General features: G+C 40.9%; 1 protein-coding gene across 3 annotated transcripts in view; it reads left to right on the top strand.

The window, feature by feature from the left end:
* Positions 1 to 20195, top strand: part of WRN (WRN RecQ like helicase) — a 47857-nt gene that overhangs the window by 20648 nt on the left and 7014 nt on the right. For all 3 annotated transcript variants that reach the window (XM_052812939.1, XM_052812952.1, XM_052812943.1), the window contains exons 15-31: positions 694 to 762; positions 1304 to 1386; positions 2571 to 2677; positions 3425 to 3612; positions 4553 to 4730; positions 5327 to 5508; positions 6831 to 6932; positions 7310 to 7402; positions 8717 to 8858; positions 12576 to 12746; positions 12826 to 12920; positions 14953 to 15028; positions 15201 to 15274; positions 16882 to 16963; positions 17249 to 17361; positions 18319 to 18433; positions 19706 to 19831. In XM_052812939.1, the coding sequence (XP_052668899.1) occupies positions 694 to 762; positions 1304 to 1386; positions 2571 to 2677; positions 3425 to 3612; positions 4553 to 4730; positions 5327 to 5508; positions 6831 to 6932; positions 7310 to 7402; positions 8717 to 8858; positions 12576 to 12746; positions 12826 to 12920; positions 14953 to 15028; positions 15201 to 15274; positions 16882 to 16963; positions 17249 to 17361; positions 18319 to 18433; positions 19706 to 19831 (1996 nt within the window). The remainder of the gene's footprint in view (positions 1 to 693; positions 763 to 1303; positions 1387 to 2570; positions 2678 to 3424; positions 3613 to 4552; positions 4731 to 5326; positions 5509 to 6830; positions 6933 to 7309; positions 7403 to 8716; positions 8859 to 12575; positions 12747 to 12825; positions 12921 to 14952; positions 15029 to 15200; positions 15275 to 16881; positions 16964 to 17248; positions 17362 to 18318; positions 18434 to 19705; positions 19832 to 20195) is intronic.

A 20195-nucleotide genomic window follows, 5' to 3' on the forward strand; every position in this document is an offset into this window, starting at 1 on the left:
TACAACCTAATGCAATTCAGTAATTTGTCTATCAGTCTGGGTGCAGTTCTGCCAAGGACTGAAACACAGAGGAATAAGTGGGGAGAAGCTATCGAAACAAAAGACTGATAACTTGGTGATTTACTGCGTTCTAAGAGGACAGGGGTTGTGGGGTCTTGAAAGAGGTCAAATATGAAGCAGCTGAGCTGGTAAGCATAACTATTGCATCTGTCATTAAAAAGCAGCCACCTGATTGAAAATTAGCAGATGCAGCACCAGTAGCTCACAAAAGATTGAAAGGAGAGGCAAAAAATTGCAAGCTAGTGAGGCTTATATCCAAATGTGGTGAACTGCATAAAATAATAGCTAAAGAAAATAAACTTACCATATTTTCTTCTTTTCAATGTTTTATTAGTAAACTTAGCTCTCGTGCAAGGAAAATGGTCTTTATTTCTCCGATTCGTTATTGCGCTCATCAAGTGTGTGTGGTGTGGGGGTCAGATGGAGGGAAAGCGGAAAAGCATTTGGGTGGCAGGAATAGCCACTGACCCCTCTTGCTTTTTCAAAAGGTTTTTCCCACAAAGATCCTTGGAAGAATGTAGTCTCTGACCGCGCAGCTTGAACTTCCTTTATGAAGAGCTGGCATAGGCTGAAAGCTAAGGCAGAAAGCATTGAGAGTAAATTTGTTCATGACTGTGCTTTTTATTTCTGCAGAATGTCAGAGATTCCAGCTTGCTTGCTTGGTTCAGCTCAGTCAAAAAACATCAAAGGATGTATCAAAGCGTAAGTCTTAGCTAAGCTTTCTGGGACTGCAGGTTCTGAGAGTTATGTTTGAGAGGTGGGATCTCTCCCTGATCTCTCATCGCTGAAACTCTTGATTGTGGCTCAGACCTGGAACCTGGCAGTCAGTGGTGTTGCTTGCATTCACCCAGGCTGAGCATGTGGGATGCTATAGCCACCCTCTTGTGCCCTCTGGCTGGGGAGATGGGGCTTGCTGTTTCAGCTTTATGTTGTGATTTATACAGGATTTTACACGGGTCTTAGACCTGTATTTGTCACCAAGTCATCACAACAGTCTCTTCTTGTTTTAAAGGCTAGTAAATCTCTCTGCTGTTTTACCTTTTCCTGTAACGCTGTGTACTACCTTGCTTTCCTACTGTTCTGGAACGCTTTCTACGGTCTTCACTTCCTTCCTCTTGTTCCCTATCCAGAAGTCTGTACTTGTTCTCGTTTACACCTTCTAGACAATCATGGTTTTTTTTCACTTGGTTGAGTTGTCTAAGGTTTTTCCTTCTGTGACAGTGTGTTTTCTTGATGTTTTCAGGGGTCAGTACAGAGTCATATATATGACTCCAGAGTTTTGTTCGGGGAACTTGGAATTACTTCAGGATCTTGACCGAACTATTGGTAAGTTGGGGCTAAGGTTGTGGATGAGTTGGCAGGCAGCTAAAATTCATAATTACATTTAAACTTATTTTAATACTTCAACGTTTTTCACCAGTTTCTTACCACTAGTGAGCTCAGAGGCTAGTGTAGTGACTGCCAATAAATGGTGACAGAAGATCCTGTCATTGATGAAAAAAGGTCATACGTGAGTAGTGTCTTTAGCATGGTCTTGACATGGGAATGTTAGACAGGTTCCTGGGAACAGAGGTGCTAAACCACTAATCTTCAAATCACAGGAAGTGAAATGTTTATCACTAAATATTTTAGCCTTTGAAGTATTCTAATTTCTCTGATATTTCTCAGAAAGTAACAAGGAAATTGTGTTTTGAAACACTGTAGTGCATCTTAAATTCTTTTTTCATCAAAGATGATGCAGCTGATGCATCTCTCATAGTAGGGTAAATTCAAGGCACATAAACTCCCAAGATATTTTTTTTTTTTTTTTTTTTTTTTTTTTTTTACTAAGGAACTGAGTTTCTAGTGCTATAGGCAGGGAGGACTATCTAGGGAGAAGAGGAGCCATCTGAATTTCTGGAGTCCCAAGAAGCTGTGTGCTTGGCCTCTCTTACACTAGGGTGCTTTGAACATGCAGATTAGAATGTGATACCTGTACTCAAGTTGAAGGGGTTTTCTGATTTGGAAAATGTAAGATTAATTTCCAGGGGCATCTTAAACCCCTCTCCCCTCATATTGTTTTGGACTTTCACTTCTCTTCAGTGCAGACCTGAGACACTCAGGCTTTGTTTTACAATCCAGAAAATAAAACTAACGACATCTGTAATCAGCATTGTGACTATTATTAAGGAAGTCTGGGAAGCAGGGGGCGGGAAAAGGTCCTGTGAGAGGTAGCTCAAGATTTTGACCCATTGTGATGGATGTTGGAGATTTGGAGCTTGGAGAAGGAAGCAGAGACGGTGGTGGGAGAGTCTGTAAAAGCCCTTAGGCCTTTTTACAAAAGAGGCCATTACAACAATGGGCTTGGGGAGTCGACATAGCAGAAGGCATTCTAGAAACAAAAATTTAAGGAGACTGCTGGTGCCTTCTCAGGAAAGCTTGAAATTGAGCACAATGGGGTGTTTGTATTTTGTCACTTTGTGTTGGTTTGTGTTGTTAATGTGTCCATGCTGTGGTTTTGTGTCCATCAGGTATTACTCTCATAGCTGTTGATGAAGCTCACTGCATTTCCGAGTGGGGCCATGACTTCAGAAATTCCTTTAGAAGTTTAGGCTCATTAAAGAAGGCTCTGCCATCGGTGAGGTTTTGACATATTTGATATCCAATATAAGAGAAGGATACTATCTCATTTTATATGATAGTTTGAAATATCAGTCTTTTAATGTTGCTCTTTGGGTGTAGTTACCATGCTGTTTTGGAGTTTATGCAGTCCCTGTCAGTGACTGAGCTTTGTGGTTTTTTCCCAAATGCTTAAATGGAGGATATTCTGAACCTGGACTACCAGAAACTTCTGAAAATTAAATTACTTTGGATCCTTATGCTGTAGAAGACAATGTCTGTAAGCTTCTGGTTTAATATTGAGGGATTTTTTTTTTTCTTTAACTGGCTGGCTGAGTGGCTCGCAAGAGCGAGCAGCTGTGTTTTCTAGACATTCCTCAAGCATTTATTGCATAAGCTTAAAAACTTAAACCTGAACTTTATATGCTGCTCTTGGAAGTTTTGTCATATGTTCCCTAAATTTAGCCAACCACATCAGAGAATTACTGTAGACTCGTTGAAGGTCTAACTAAAGAAAGCACACATTCAGAATCAAACCCTATATTTCAGCAGTGCTCTGTCCCTGTCTACTCTCCTGAACAGTGTAGACCAAAACTCTAGGAAGCTAAATATTAGCTGTATTTTTCAAATAGCTGAGCTGATCCAGTCATCATAAACAGATTAAAGTGCCTGCTTCCATGCTATTTCAGTTTTGACTCATGATTTTTTTGGTTAAAAAAATATCAGTGAGAGCTCTTTAGACTTTTTCTTCTACTTCTCATTGCAGGTTCCCATTGTTGCTTTAACCGCAACTGCAAGTCCATCGATTAGAGAAGACATAGTGAGTTGTCTGAACCTGAAAAATCCCCAGGTCACGTGTACTAGTTTTGACAGACCTAACCTGTACTTGGAAGTTGGATTACAAACTGGAAATATCCTTAGGGATTTGAAGCAGTTCCTTACTAGAAAACAAAGGTAAGGATTTAAGCCTGGTTTTGTTGATCCCTCAGATATACTTTGGTATTTTGGAGTTTTGGTAGTGTGTACTAAGAATTGTTAGCAGTCTTAAACTCATTTGGTGAGGAGGAGCCTGGGCTTTCTCCATAGTTTGGCTCTGATGTCATGCTAGTCACTTGTTGTGTTGTGTCGTGTCCCATGTTGTTGTGCCCACCCCCCTCACCCAATTTAAAAAAAAAAAAAAAAAGGGCTTTTGAGGCAAGGAGCGATGGACTTTCGCTCTTTATGGACTCTCGCTCTTTGTGTGTTGCTAGCTTAAGGATCTTTGGGATCATTTGATCCTCAGAGGACCTGCTGACACTGTAGCAATTTGCATGATGATGATGGATTGGCTCGTGGGTAACTTTCCAAACAGTACTGTACAAAATGCGTGTGAGTCCATTATAAATCTGTGGTAAGATTATTTTTTAATAAAGCTAATCTGAGTAGAATTGCAGTCCTTTTCTGTTAGCAGACCCAGTGGTGTAGCCATTTTGGCCCTGTTCTTGTTGCAAGCTACAGTGTATACCCTTACAGCAATATAAATGAATTCGTCGTCGCTCATTTGTACCTTGTTACGTAAATGTAGACCTTTTCAAAAGTGACAGCTGTAAAAGCATATTTCCTGATGACTTGAAGGAAATTGGGAGGCCTTATCTTGCTGCTTCTGCAGAGACCAAAATCTTCTGTGTTTTGCAAAATAAATTTAAGAGCACCAAATAACTTCCAAGCCCATTTTTTCAAAGGGCAGACAATTTGTGTACGAGCAGGCTAGTTAAAATCTGTTTCCATTTCTAAATCCCTAAGAAGGTGAACTGCTGGAAAAGCTACATTGCATTTTCAGCTAGGTTCAGTCGGACTCCTTGCAGAAGGGCGGCTTCTTCAGTTCTGTGTCTTTACGTGTTGCTCTTATTTATAGCAGTCCTGTGTATGAGTTTGAAGGCCCCACTATCATCTACTGTCCTTCAAGAAAGGCCACTGAACAGATTGTGTTTGAATTGATGAAACTCAATGTGGCCTGTCGTGCATACCATGCTGGTATGGGAATCAAACAAAGGAGAGAGACCCATCACCAGTTCATGAGGGATGAAATTCAGGTATGTAGGAAACTAAGTCCACTTGGTCCTATTTATAATTGTAGAGTGTCTGGTAGAGGAGAGGATTTGGAAATATCAGCATGTGTTTCCCATTTACTCTGTCTCCAGTTCTGGGCAAAGAAACTGCTTGTCTATGACAGTAATAGGGTTCCTGGCTTATGCTTCGAATTCCTAAGGAAGTCTCTTAAAAATGCATAGCAACTGAGGAAAATAGCGATAGCTGGAACAATATCATCACAAGTTCTGTGAGCTGCTTTCTTCCTCCTGCAGCTAAGCAGGCAAAGAGTTATCCTGGGACTTCTTGTGTTGCTCTTCACGATAGATTTTGTGCCTTTTGTTTGAGAATAACTGCTTGAAAACACTCTAGCACTTGCCATGACGCTTCATCACTCCTACGTTTATAATCCGATGCTCATGCTCTGACCAAAATCAGACTTAACAGTACTGTGGAATTAGAGCGTGAGTTTGAAGCCATTGTAATTCAGGCTGAATTTTGAGTCCGTAGCAAAAAGTTGTCACCAAGTGTGTGAGCATTAATCCAGGCATATTCTTGATGCTCATTTCAAAACATTCAGCATGTGGCTTCTGTTTTGTAGTGTGTTGTGGCTACAGTGGCATTCGGAATGGGCATCAATAAAGCAGATATCCGGATGGTTATTCATTACGGTGCCCCTAAGGAAATGGAATCCTATTATCAAGAAATTGGGAGAGCTGGTCGTGATGGGCTTCCTGCTTCTTGTCACATCCTGTGGACTGCGGCAGACTTGGTTCTTAACAGGTAAATGACTGAAGACAACTGCTTTGACAGGGATAACCAAAACATACCAAACGAAAGGAGGAGCAGCATGGGTTTGGTTGAAAATGTGATTAATATTTCAGAATGGTTCCAAGTCATTTGCTGCATACACACAGTACTAAGTATGCTATACTTTCTGTGGAAGATAATCCACAAGTGCACTAATGTTAATGAGTTTGTCCTTGTTCCAGTACTGCTTTCTGAAAATGCTTTGCAAGGCAGGCAGTGATAAAACCTGATCACTTGCCTTGTAAATCACTTGACCTGTTTTTAGACCCATCTGACCTGGGTTTAGACCTATCATCACCCCTTAAGAGTGCTGATGCTGTACAATTACTTTTCTCTCTCCACTATCTACATGTCTAAGTGGAGAAATACATATTTTTTTTCTTCTGGGAGGGGGAGTCGCGGTTGTAGATATCTCCTGTTAACTTTGTACGTAGCTGGTATAGGACCACAGAAATGTCTGAACTCAGTCATTTGAACCTGTGTCAGCAGACTGCCAGACTCTGAAACCATATACTTCCCTGCTCTGTTTTCCAGGCAGGCAGAAACTTGCTTTGCTCGTCTTTGAGCTGGAATGGCCTAGCTGTGTTAATGTGGTGCCCAACACCTGCAGTATTGGCTTGTTTGGGATGCCATGTGGCACAGGGAGTGTGGTGCAGATGGTAGCTCAGGTTTGGCTCATGCAGCAGCTCAGGGCATGGACAGAGCGAGTGTTCCATACGCCCATCAAGTACTCCCACGCTATTTTCTCCGTTGGATGCTTCCAGTAATTACTATAGAGGATATTAAATTAGGCAACGGGTCGATGTGTCCTAACATGCCACCTCTGAGTTTCTTGAAAGAAGAGTGATGATATCCTAGCATATTTTGTGATCTGGCAGTGGCATTGATGAGAACTTGCCAGAGTTTGGAAAACTAGAGAGTGAGAGAAATTGCCCTCTCTCAATGCCCTCTGTCCTTTCCTCCCTCCTCTGTGCCTTCTGGGATGGATTTCTGAAGCTTAGTAGCCTGTGGGGTTGGAAGAAGCTCTCTATCTCTCCTGCTGCTCTGTTTAGAATAATTGTCGTATTTGGAGGAATATGAACAAGGTGTTCTTGTGAGTATGCCCCGTGCTATAAGGATCAAGATTGTGGAGAAACAGGCAGGCAGTTTGGATCTGGTTTTAGTAGGATATTTTTTTTGTAGCTCTTTCTGGTGAATTTGATTGAGACAGTTATCTGGTGTATTTCATTTTTGGTGTGGGACAGGGGAATATTAGTCGGTATTTAAGGCTCTTTGTTTTTCCTCTTGACTGACAGACATCGTCTAAGTGAGATACGCAATGAAAAGTTCCGGTTGTACAAACTGAAGATGTTAGCAAAAATAGAGAAGTACCTTGTGTCAAACAGCTGCAGGAGGAAGTGAGTACTGGAATCTATTTAATGCTTTATGTCATTTCAGTCAGCTTTGATAAGAGCCATTGCGACTCGGTCACAACTGGAGGTTGTAACCAGAAGGCATCTTATACTCACAATGTGTTCTGCAAACATGTTTTATATGAAGAAGCAGCATCAAAAAATACAGCCTTCAGCATATTTACACATATACATCAAGTGTTTTCTTATTTACTTTTCAAAAAAAAAAAAACCCCCAACTTTTTCTTTAGAGAAATCAAGGCCAAATAATTGGCTCCCCAGTGAATTAATTAATTGATGCTGATTTCAACTCTGTTTTCTGCAATAAATTTAATGTGTAAAATCTTGGTCTTTCATTTAATTCTCTGCATTCCCTTGGGTAGAATCATCCTGTCTCATTTTGAAGACAGACAACTCCGAAAGGTTTCCTCTGGCATCATGGGCACAGATGAATGCTGTGATAATTGCAGGTCCAGGTAAGCTTTCTTCCCTGAAGACTGGTACAAGAGCTAACGTGTTCTCAGGCTGACTTAGAAGGCAAATTATCTAAAAGAATTGACTTATTATGCCTCTGATCTTGCAGATGTTTAGCCTGAAGTTTGTCGTTGAACAACTGTCTCTAACCTTCTCCTAAATAGCTGAGCAAGCCATGAGGCAGTTTATAAGCTCTAAGTTAGGCTGTGGGAAAGCCTGTAAAAAAAATACAGTCATGGTTCCTAAAAGTAAGTCCTGTTTGGTAATTATTCCCAAAAGAAGACACTTGCAGGTGGAGTGCAATACCATGTGTCTAAGGTTAAATTGCCTGAGTGTTAAGGGAGCTGTTCTGTTACAGTGTGTGCTGACATACGTTCTTTCCAGCATTGCTAATAATCTCACAAATGTGCTGAAGGGAAGCCAGGGGGTCGGTAGTCACACAGGTATGAGCAGAAACGCCTTCCTCAGTTACTCCTGTGTGCATGTACACGTTTTCCCTCAAGTTATAACAAAGGATTCCTTGTTCTCGCTGCTAGCCCGATGCTTCCTAATCAGAGACGAGATGTTATGCTGTGTTGCTTTCTGGAAAAACGTTATCAATTCGGCTACATTTCCTGTATGCTCAAGCATTAAGAAACCTTTGCCTGGCCTTTACTAAAATTAACCAAGAAGAGAATTTGACAGGTCATAATTTCTATGTTTGTAGTCACGTTGCTATGCCAGTCAAGAGCCACACAGTGAATTTGTGTTGCAGAACTAAAATCACTTGATATAGATCATTGTCCTTTTTCTCCTCTTTGGAAGTGATTTGTGCCAATAATTTTTCGATGGGTTTTTCCAGTCAGTAATAAATATGTTACCAAACCCTAGAAAATCTTTAATGGGGTTGCTCTTTCCTTCTGTTTTTTTCTTCTTTGTGGTTTTAAAAAAAGAAGACAACCAAAAAAACCAGACAAAAACTTTGCGATTAGGTCCAATTAAAGAAATGTCTTCTATGCCTAAACCAGTCCAAATATTTAAATACTAAACTCAGAAGATTGCTGGGACAATGTTGTTGTGTCACAGCAAGTGTTACGAAGAACTGCTTATTGTTGGGTGGGGCGGCTGTCTTAAATTAACCACAAGGGATTTTGACTTTTGCTTGGTCTCATGCTTTCAGTCCTAGTTCTTTAAGCTTAAACATGTTTAATTGTTTATATTAATGTAACTTGAAGTGTGTATTTTATTTCATTATCACTTGATAGACAATATTTGAAAGAAGGGGAGGGGACTTGATTTGTATGTGTGTTAAACTTGGTTTTCTTTGTGCATTTCAGAGCCTCTTGTTTTGCAGTCCCCAGTGACTCAGAAGGTGGTTTACAGGACTTTGGGAAGCAAGCATATCAGCTGCTGTCTGCAGTGAGTGCCCTGGAAGAGAAGTTTGGAACTAGACTTCCCATTCTGTTTCTCCGAGGGTCTGTAAGTGACAGTAAAAATCCTTGTATGTGTTCTGAGAATGGAGGGACTGTTACAGTATTCCTCTGTTGATATACCAAAGAATGCATTGATATGCATGCATAAAAATGTGTGTGTGCACACACAGACATATATATATATATGTATATATATTTAGTATGTTTTTCTTGGAGAGCTGGATCTGTAAATAGAGGTAGTTTAGACTTTCTGAAGCTGCTCAGCAGCACTTCCCATGCAGCAAACTAGATTGTTATCTTTAAAGGCAACAGCCATAAAAATAGCAGAACTCTGTAGCATGTTGTACTTAATTTTGTGCACATACAGCAAAGGAACAGTTTCAGCCTCCAAGCTCTTGCCATCTGAGTTCTGTTTTTCTTGACAGTGCAATGTTCAGCCCTCTATGGCCCAAGAGTTTGGCTTAGAAATAGTACCTGTTCTGTGCCTTGTGTGGAGCTGTCCTGTATTTTGTGGGTTGTTTTGAGTTGGTTATTGACAATTGTCTGTTAAACACATGAATGCCAGCCCAAGTATTGGCAGAGGTTCTAAAGCTCTTCCTGTAAGGCTTGAGCTTTTGTTTTCTTCATGGTGAGTTTGATGTTTTCATAGAGATAGTTAAGTGTGGTTTTGTGAAGATGCATGATTCCCATTATCCTGAAAGGAATAGCCTTTTCAAAATGAAGAATGAACACGTCTTTGTTTGGTAATCAGTTGGTTTATTGTTTGAATAAAGCAAATGATGGCTTGCATTCTAGCTTTGTACTGCTGGCTGACTTGGAGTAGTGAGCTGGGAAGTAAGATACTAAAATGAATATAAATGATTTCTACATACCCTTACTTACAATGTTTTTTAAATACTACGCAAGAAACTCACCAGAAATAAAATATGAGAGTAAGAACAGAATCACAGGTTTACAACCTGGAGGGGGGAAATAACCTGTAATGCTTAATAAAACTGGGTGAATGTTGTCCCTCTTTTTTCCTTTTAATAAGAAAGTTAAGTTGCTAATTGTCACACAAGTGTGTCTAGGGGAAAAATATTCTGTTGCAGATTTTTGATGTAGTCTTAATTGTTAATTTATTAGACTTTACTGGAAGAAGTGAAGGTGATGCCAGATTTGCACTGCAAATACAGAATAACCTTTTACTGCCTACAAGAATACCCTTTTCTGGGCTAACATAACTTTAAAAAAAAAGTTTCTTTGTTGCATCAATGTACACTCTAGAATGAGTGTATGAAATAGTCAATATCACCATAAGTTTACATGCTATATCTGTCTGAGGCTGACTGGTATGTTGCTTTAAAAGCTTGTATATAGCTTATGGAGAAATCATGCTCTTAAGTTAGTGGTATCTTTTTTGCAAAGTCCAGGTGGCCTCCAACAGGCTTTGGGTGGCCCACAAGGGAGACCATGTTTCACTTAATATTTGAAAGTTGAGTCAGACCATGAAAGTGAACAGAGTCTTGTGGGAAACTGAATTAGAGCTGCATTGACAGAAATACTATACTAACCCTGCTAAACAGAGAAGAATTTGCAACTCTCAAGGTCTCCTTTTTATCAGCATACAGGGGTATTTGTAGCTATTTCAGCAATCATTTTGTTGCTCTTAGTAGTCTTAGTGACTCTTTGTGAGTGGCTTTTAGTGCTACTTCTAGCATTTAATAATTTGTACAAAGCTGAAATTGCTATCTTGGCTTCTGTTGGTCAGTCCTATGCCAAGCTTAATTGACGATGCTTGGCCCAAACACAGACTTTAGCCCAAGAGTTTACTGGTTTGCATCTTATTCCTTCTATAGTTATTTTATCCTTGAATTTGTTCTTTAAGTCAAAACCATGCTCTGAAAATGTGCAGCCATTGGAGTAATTAATGTAACTGGCATAACCAAAAGCTTAGGAATGCAGTCATGCCTTTAAGTAACGTGTGTTAAAAGTTGAATGAGGACTCTCTAGAAGAGAGGACATGAGACTTGGCGCTTCCTCCTTGCCTGCTGAATAGGTGACTCACTTGTGTTCACCGTAAGGACTCTGTGCCCTGGTCCCATCGGGCAGCAAGCCGAGTCCCTCTTGCCGGCGGCTGGCTGCTCCAGCTTCCATCCCCTGCTGCTAAAGGTCTGAAACAAGCCCCTCTTCCTGCTGCTCCTCTCCCTGTACGTGCAGGATAACAGCTCCTTGACTGTCTGAAATTCTCCAAATTGTTCCTTACTGTGGTCCTTGGAGATGGTATAGAGCTCAGCAGGCCACTGTGTGCTGAATGCTGCTTGTCCTGGGTTTCCTTCACTTGGCTTCCTCTTTTCTTCTACATCAGCCTGTTCTATTTTCCTTTATAAGAAAAACTGCCTTCTTGGGGATAGATGCTCTGTGTTTGCATGGTACCTGGCATGAAGGGATTCTGGTAGAAGTACTGACAGGAATCTGGATAACGTGTGTTAACAACCAGCCCTATAAATGGTGAGAGATGAGTCTCCACCCCAGTGTCTCCTGTCGTCCAAGATTATAACTGTTAGTCACACCCCCTGCTTTTTTCCCACCACCCCCTCCCATGGGATGTCCTTATCTAGCCAGCATCAGATAAGTCTATATATACACATACACTCTCTGGAGGATATAGCATTGGTGTATATACATGCACGTGTGTGTATATATATAAACAAAAAATACTTGTTTGACTATGTGGTTTCCCCAATGGAGGGGCCATTCAGCAAGTCTGCAAATAACAGGGTCTGAAGCCTGCCTTCCTGTTGATTTCATATGCTAGCAATAAGTCGAAACTTCTTTCTGTCTGAGACACTTTTACCTGCTGGTGCTTGATCCCCTGTTACTTCCCTGTTTCAGGAAAGCTCGCAACTTTTAAGGGTCATGCCAAGAGTTTCTCTTCTTGTGAAAATGGGCTTTTTAGCTCTTTGCCATCCATTTGGGCCCTGAGCTCAGGCGGGGGTGAAAACTCATCAGACAGGAGCTAATCAGCTTGCTTAGAGTCTGAACCATTGGTAAGAGATGAGTAAATCGGCAACATTTTAAAACAAAACAAAACAAAAAAACCAAACAAAAACCACTTTGCAATGAAGGCCAGAGGAGAGGAGGAGTAGAACAGACATTTGTAGTGAACTTCCTCCTGGCTTTGTACCCTTGTCCTGGGATTTAAACAGGGCACGTCAATTTACTGTTACTTCTGTAGGCTCTTTTTAATTAAAAACAGAACAGGTAACTGCTGCTGTTTGAACTCATGCAATGTAAGATAGACCTGAACCAGTTGAATACAAACTGCACTAGATTACTTACTTTGCTGCTGTGGATGGCTGGGTCGTTCCTATAACCTTCTTCATATACAAAGGGAGATGTTTTAACAGTTCTCTGATCTAAGTGTAGGTTTGTCTGGGGCCTTACTACAAAAGAAAGTCATGATCTTGTCACAGACTTGGCAGAAAGTGCAGGAGTAGATTCGATCAGCAGAGGTGAAACTGCTCTTCAGGTGAGGTGAACGAGGCAATGGGCACGGTTTATGCTCTTATCATTGAGGTGCTGTAGGTGTGGTTATTGTTATGGGTATTATGTAAACTTGAATAAAATATTCTGGCTTGTGACTTTTCTGCAAAGTTGTTCCATGGAGAAGTGTTCTTGAGGACATGCTCCTCTCATCTCTGGTTTTTGGTTTATTGGTTATATTGGAAACTTTCTTCCACAAGGACTGGAGAAGTCTGACCAATTCTTCCAATAATTTCAGAGTTCTCAACGCTTGCCAAACAGATACCGAAGACACCCTCTCTTTGGTAGTGGAAAAGACTGGCCAGAGAACTGGTGGAAATCGCTCTGCCAAGAGTTGATAATGGAAGGATTCCTCAAAGAAGTTTCTGGGCATAGCAAGTTTGCAACCACGTGCATGCTTACCCAGAAGGTACTTTTTGTTGTGAAACTAGCCATCAAGAGCTTCTCTGAGTAATATCTAGCTAAGCCATATGGTTTATTTCTTACAGGGTAGAAATTGGCTGTTAAAAGCTGGATCTGCCTCAAATCCAAGTCTTCTATTACAGTCCAGCGAAGACCTTAATCTGCAGAGACCTTCTAGAAGGTAATTACAGTACTTGTGTTCTCTTGAGTGCTTTTTTTTTCTTTTTTTTTCCATAAATTTAACATCAGATCAGTTTCTGAAGCCTGCTTCTGGAGATGGCTAGATTGGTGTCATGGTTTAACCCCAGCCAGCAACTAAGCACCATGCAGCCGCTTGCTCATTTCCCCCCCACCCAGTGGGATGGGGGAGAAAATCAGGAAAAGAAGTAAAACTCATGGGTTGAGATAGGAACGGTTTAATAGAACAGAAAAGAGGAAACTAATAATGATAATGATAACACTAATAAAATGACTATAGTAATAATAAAAGGATAGAATATACAAGTGATGCACAATGCAATTGCTCATCACTCGCCGATCGATGCCCAGTTAGTCCCCAAGCGGCAATCCCCCCACCCCCACTCCCCCCAGTTTATATACGAGATGTGACATCACGTGGTATGGAATATCCCTTTGGCCACTTTGGGTCAGCTGCCCTGGCTGTGTCCCCTCACAACTTGTTGTGCCCCTCCAGCCTTCTTGCTGGCTGGGCATCAGAAGCTGAAAAATGCTTGATTTAGTTTAAACATTACTTGGCAACAACTGAAAACATCAGTGTGTTATCAATATTCTTCTCATACTGACCCCAAAACGTAGCACTATACCAGCTACTAGAAGGAAAATTAACTCTATCCCAGCTGAAACCAGGACAGTTGGACAGGAGACTTCTGCACTTGATTTTTCTAGCCAAAGCTTTCCCTTAGGCAGTATTGTAATACACACCAAAAAAAGTCACTGGAAGTGCCTGGATAGACATCTCTATTGACTGCTGGTATGAAAGGTGACATGTTGTCTAGTGGTCCTGAGAGTGCTTGGTTCGCAGCTTAAATGTGACAGTGCCTCATCACTGAGGTCTTCAATGCAGCCAATCGGATGGTCGTGTAACTGGGAAGGTTAGCGGGGAATGTAGTTCGGAGAAATCACTTCCTGGCCTCCCCAACCAAAACTAGTCAGAAAGTGTGTTAATGCTGATGAGTTAAACCGTGATGCTTTAAATAGAGCAGCTAACAACATGCACTTGACCTACTTTTTCATAAAATTTAAGATAAGAATGAAACAGAAAAGCCTTTATTCTAACAAGGATTGAGTCAACACAAACGTGTAGTAGTTTGTCCGTCTTTGTGTATTTGTTTTTGTGAAATTTTAACTATTTAAAGTCTTGGTGAGTATGTCTGTGAAAGTGGGGTGTTTTTCAGTGGTGGTCAGGTATTTGCCATCAGAGTATATCGCTCCAAGAAAATAGCATGTGAAGTTTTGCATGTTATCTTTTGCTTCTGGTTATATTTAATAAACAGTGTTGTGTTGGTCTTCACAAACACTAATTCTGACCAACCCTTTTGAAGTGAAAGATAATGAACTGGAGGTTGCAGAGGCTTTGCTGTGATCAGAAATAATAATAGAACAAAGCTCTTCAGTGCTGGCCTTAGGAGCCTGTTCTGGTGTCTAGATTGTCCTAGTGTTGCTGAAAAAAAAGTAATTTGGGTAATGACTAAGTACCAATTTTCTCTTGCCTTCTAATATTCTACTGTTGTGACTCTTTCAGCTACTGTCTACAGGTCTTCTAGAAGAAAAAAAAAAAAAATTGCTTACTGTTAAATAGTAAGCAACAGCGGAAGCTGTATGCTTAGTGCAAACCAGAAAGTTGGTACTTGTTTTCTCCAGTAATGGGGTCTTTAAAATTGAATCTTTTTCAAGTGTTACCACAAAAATTCCATTTTTGTCACCAGAATATTTGTTTCTTCCATAAGACAAGATCCTTGTTCCTTGTTAAAGTTTTAATATTAACAGGCTTTGAGGTCCTCAATGTGTTTTCACAGAGCAGTGATTCTAATAATGAAAAAAAAAAAATCAATTAGAACTTTTGATTTGCCAAAGATATACCCTACCAAGTTGAAATCAGTTAGCTTAGCAAAAATATTTTTTTTTTAAATGGCAGTGTCGCTATACAAATGACTTGGTCTGATTTGATTAAGATATCATTCATTTTATGACAGCAGTAGACCTTTACCTGTGCTCTCAACGCAGCGCTCCTCAGACACGAAAGGAACTACGCAGTCACCAGTGAAGCAGGTATGTGTGAGTAGAACCCCTCTTGCACTATGTGGGCCGTCCTTGTTGGTATTAAAATATCTTGCAAGTGTATCATGGTGTCACAAATTAATATTTTGCTGCTAACAGCAGCTTCAGTGGAAACACTGGTAAATCAGCATTTATTTGTCTTGTTCTTCTGGTTTTTTTATAGATGTCTCTGTATGATATGTTTTCATATGAGAGAAAAGGTAAAACTCCTCCAAAAGGCAATAACATGCTTAACAGGTACAGTATTCTAAATTAAAACAGAATTACCTGATTTTGACTGTGTTAATAGGAATACTGTTTGTAGGATGATCCTTAAAACCAGCATTCTCCTATGTGAAGTGATGGTAAAAATGTTTAATATATATTAAAAAAAAAAAGAAAAAGAGAAGTGCTTAAACCTTGCTGTACACTGCATTATATTTCAAAACATTGAACTGTTACAATATGTAATGGGCTCTGCTGAATTTGACAAGTTGTGTATACTTGTAGTGTCACAGGTGCAAAGCAAGCTTTATTAACTGCAGAAGTGCAGACTTTCTCACTGGTGTTCAAATCCAAGCAAGAAAAATAGCAAATGTTGATAAAAATGGAGCAATAGCAGATTTAAATTGGATACTTTTACTGAGCCCATGTTTTTTTAGTCTGTCTTCTATGTGATGGTTGAAACTGTAGTGGCTTTTAACTTGTGATGATTTAAAATAAGAAATGGAGGATAGGTTTTTTTTCAAACAGTTAGCAAATACAAATCAGGCAAAAAAAAGTGATCAAGTTGTGACTCGCTCTTAAAGCTGGCAGAACTGAATGTATGCCTTCTGCAGGGGCTGTAAGTGTGTAGGTTTTTGCCTTTCTACACTAGTCTGGAGAAGACTGAGATCAAGTTGAGGCTCCCTGAGGTCAGAAGAAATAAAACAAGCTTTTGCAAAAAGCAGACCAAGTAATTTGTTTCTTTGGCTTCTGCGGTGCTTCAGAGTAAATGCACCTTGCATTTCTGAGCAGTTCGATTCCTCCTTCAGGCAAGCAGCCTGGTGCCGGCAGATGACAGGAAAATAGGGTAATGTCACTTAAGCTGAAAAATTGCCACTGTAGCTGTGTGAAGAAAAATCACTTTAGGGACAATTACAGTCAAAGCCAAGTGTTATTTCACGCTTTGCTTAGGAAAGGACGTTCTTACTTCAGCTTGTCTGCTAACAGATATTGCAGTTTAATCATGAAGCAGTCTAATTAGAGGTAAATGTCCTTAAGTACGAGAGCCCATGGACTGGTAGCTGCGGTGCTGCTCTCCAGGTGGACGTGCCTAGTGGTAACATCAGCTAATTCTGCTTACAGCATAGCAGCTGTGTCCTTGTCATTGATGCTTCTGAAGTTACTAGCTCTTTTGGCCAGGATTAATGTTACCAGCCATGGGGGAAAAATGTAAGGTGTTTCGTGTGGGATGCTGTCAGAATAATGTCATGAATGGACAAGTGCTTGTGAGAGCATGCTTTTGTTAACAATATGGAAATCCAGCTGATGATAGGCATATGGGTGGGTGGGTTTGTTTGTGGGTTTTTTCCGCAAAACTGCAATTTCATTTGCTTGAGCTGTGTACAGTAAGAGGCTATTTTTAAGTTACGGGAGCAGGCACAGAGGAATTCTGTTACATCAGGGATACTGCTGATTCTGCCTCAACTAGCTGAAGTCCTGTATGAGTGCAGTGCTAGCATGAGCTGCCAGACCACAGTCTGATGGTGCTGTCAGAGCAGGCAAAATAAGCTGGGCTGCTGCTCTCCCACAGCCTTGTGCAAAGTTCCTGAAGAAACTGATCCAACGTAGGGGTTTTTTCACACTTCTTTATTTTTTATTAGTGTTGCAGAGCACTCGCCGGTGAAATCTTCTCCTTTGAAGTCCCTGCAACCTGTTGTTTCATCCCGAGAAAAAGAACTAGAGGTTAGTTTTTGGAAGAGGGAGGATATCTGTGAATTGCTGTCAACCTGCAGACCATGTTCGTCCTGTATTGGAGCAGCTGGCTTGAGCAGCTCTTAATATTACAAAGATGTTTTGAATAGAAGTCCTAGAAGAGGATTTAAATATGTTAAGATGGATTAATGGATTGCAGGTTTTCTGTGTATTAGTGGAAAGATGTGGGAAGTTATATCTTTTTGTCTTATATTAATTATACCTACATGAGCGAGCTAGAGCTGCTTCATGAGAATTTGGCTCTCTTCTTCACAGACTGCTCTGTATGGCAAGTTGCTGACTGCTAGACAGAAGGTAGCTAATGAGAAGGTAATTCCTCCAGCTGTCTTGGCAACCAATAAGATCCTGGTGGAGATGGCCCGAATAAGGTAAAACCAGCATGCATGTTGTACAAACTGGGAAGGTTGCATGCCAAGTCACAAATCCCCTTTCTGCTTTTGTTGTGGGAATATGCCTCACTGGTAGAGGAGCAGCTCTTTTTCTGAGGATCTTCATTTGCTCTCATACCCTTGTAGGCCACTGACTGGTGTAAGTGAAACAGTTATTGGCATCAGACTTGCTGCTTCATGCTAGTTACTATTAAAAAAAAAAAAAACCAACAAAAAAAAAAACCAACCAAAAAAAACCCCCAAATGACAACTTTGCCTGTCTGTGTCCAAACCTCCTGTTAGGTTGACCAGTCAGAGGAGGAAGGTGTATGTTTTCTACTAATCTTTACCATTCCATCTGTTTCTTTCCAATGTGTTTTAATCGTTTTAGTATGCCCTTATCCTGCTAAGGGTCAGCTACAGGTCAGGAGCTGTCCCTTACCTTGCGTGGGTAGCTCTGTAGTGTAAAAGAATAAGCACAATTTAGTGTTGCTCTCAACTACTTAAAGGAGGCGAAACAATTCTTCACCTTTTTTTCTCCTTGTATGAGAGGGTATTGTGGGGCAGCTCAGTTGGTAATGCATCTGAAGTGCCTTCCCCAGCTACTGAAAGGCATTAGACAACACTGCTTTTGGAGTGTGTATGTTCTTATTCCATGGAAGAGCTCTGGGCTTATGTGCTCTTGGGAGGTAAAAGCAAATAAAGATGTATGTAGTAAACTGATCCTCCAAAGTATTAAGCAGCAAACTTGAAGTTTTTGTTGTGGTCAAGCTTCATGATTCTGAAGCACAAACAGTGAACTTAATGAGTTGGAGAGACAATGAGGGTACAGTAATAACATTTTCAAGTTTTGACTAATAGATTTGTAGTCCAAATGTGTGTCATTCACAGACACTTGATGTTTCAAAGCTTTGGCATAAGACGTTTCCATGGCTTTTACTATCTATCCTAAACCAGGCCTACGAATGTTGAGAATCTGAAGAGAATTGATGGTGTATCTGAAGCAAAATCCACCATGTTGGTCCCTCTCCTGGCTGAAATTACGGACTTCTGCCAAGTGAATGGTTTGCAGGTATGACTTAGTAAAGTGTCTGCTACTTTGCAAGAGCCTTGAAGACATAATTTCGTCTGCAGCTGCCAGATTTCTCATTCAGAGTTTGTCCTCGTCACAGCTATTCCATCCAAACATGGCAGTGAAACTTGGTAGCCTTCCATACAAATAGGCTTCCCAAATCTGAATGTGCTACTTGGCAATGACATTGGGACCTGGCTGATGTTCCAGATTGGTGTGGTCATCTTGAAAGTCCAGGACAACCTTATACAGGTCACCCATCCGGCCAGGCTGAGTGTCCGATAGGTGCCATGTTATTGAGAGCTTGCAGCTAGTTATTGTGATTTGGGGCTGGAGGCCGAAGGTATAGTAAATGTTCCTTCACCATGGTTTATTGACTTGGTAGACTTGGAGGGCAGGGCTTTGCTTCCTCTAAGTTTCTTCTTAGGAGACTGGCAGAAGAGCTTAGATTTCCGGTACTTGGAAATACTCCTGTTGGTTCTCCTTACACAGTTGATTTTCTTTTCTCCGAGACTTTCTGTAGAGTGGCTCCTCATCTGTCACTATGGTGAGAGACACCACTAGGGAGGGGCCATGGAGCAGAGGATTAGAGGAACTATGAAGCGGTTTTGCTTTGGGGATCTTAATTTCTATGTAAATCTACTGTTGAAGGGGCTTATCTAGTCTACGAAGCAGGTAGGGTGGCAATACTACTTCTCTGTAATGCTTGAGAAGACTCTGTGGAATCTTCTTTCTGCTTCACAGAAAGCTATTACAATCTAGGAATGGGGGACCAAAGGCATTCCTGGTGTGTTTTGTTTTGGTTTTTTTCCCAAGAAATCTGTGTTGAGCAAAAGATCAGAACAATTGGAGGAGTTTCCCATACTGAGCACCAGACAGAGTACCACAGTTTGTTCGGATGGAGTAGTTTTATGTGTAATGAGCAACACCTGACAACTTGGTTGACCTGGACATGATTGTTGTAGTTGGTTTCGTGGGTTTTTTGGGGGGATTTGGGGGTTTTGGTTTTTTTTTTTTTTTTTTTGGCAAGTACCTTGGACAATCCCGTGCTTGTTTTATTAAGATGGGAGTATGTGGGTGTCCATCTGGATTCCCTCTTTGCTTTGGTTTTTTTTTTTTTTTTTTGGCCGAACATGGACTTGGGGTCAAAACCAACCTCCGTAGAAATGAATGACTCTGTGTTACTTTTTCAGATACCTTCAGGTAATGGGAGGGTGATCCACTGGTTGTCACTGGGATGTAATTCTTCTAAATCCTCTTTATGTCACTTAGACCGACACATTCCCCACGTCTGGATCTAAAGATCAGAAAGAAGCATCTCCTTGGAAGTGTACTAGAACCCTCTCTCCCTCAGAGCATGTCACGTATGTCCTGTTCCAAGAGAAAAATCTCTCTGTGGTAAGCTCTTCCCTGTGAATGTCCCTTCCTTTTTGAAAACTAATGACAAGGATGCTTTGTCTAGAGGACGGGGATTTGCAAGTTCTCTTAAATCCTCTGCCCAGTGCTGGGGTACGGTTGCTTTAAAACACTGAGGCAGTATCTTTCCTGGCAAATGGTAGCTCATCTAACTTGTATCTCTATGGACTGGTAAAAGTATGAAAAACTGGGCTGGCCGTGAGGTGGGATACAGTGAGGTAAGATACAGCTCCCTACTCGTTACAATGCCTGCACAGATTGGCAGGGCATCAGGCAGAATTGTTGCTGTTATGTCATTGGCCTGTTCCAGTACAGTTATGCAGCCTGCTTTTCTATTGCAGGGGTT

This window comes from Harpia harpyja, chromosome 2 (assembly GCF_026419915.1).
Source record: "Harpia harpyja isolate bHarHar1 chromosome 2, bHarHar1 primary haplotype, whole genome shotgun sequence".
NCBI classification, from domain to species: Eukaryota; Metazoa; Chordata; class Aves; order Accipitriformes; family Accipitridae; genus Harpia; species Harpia harpyja.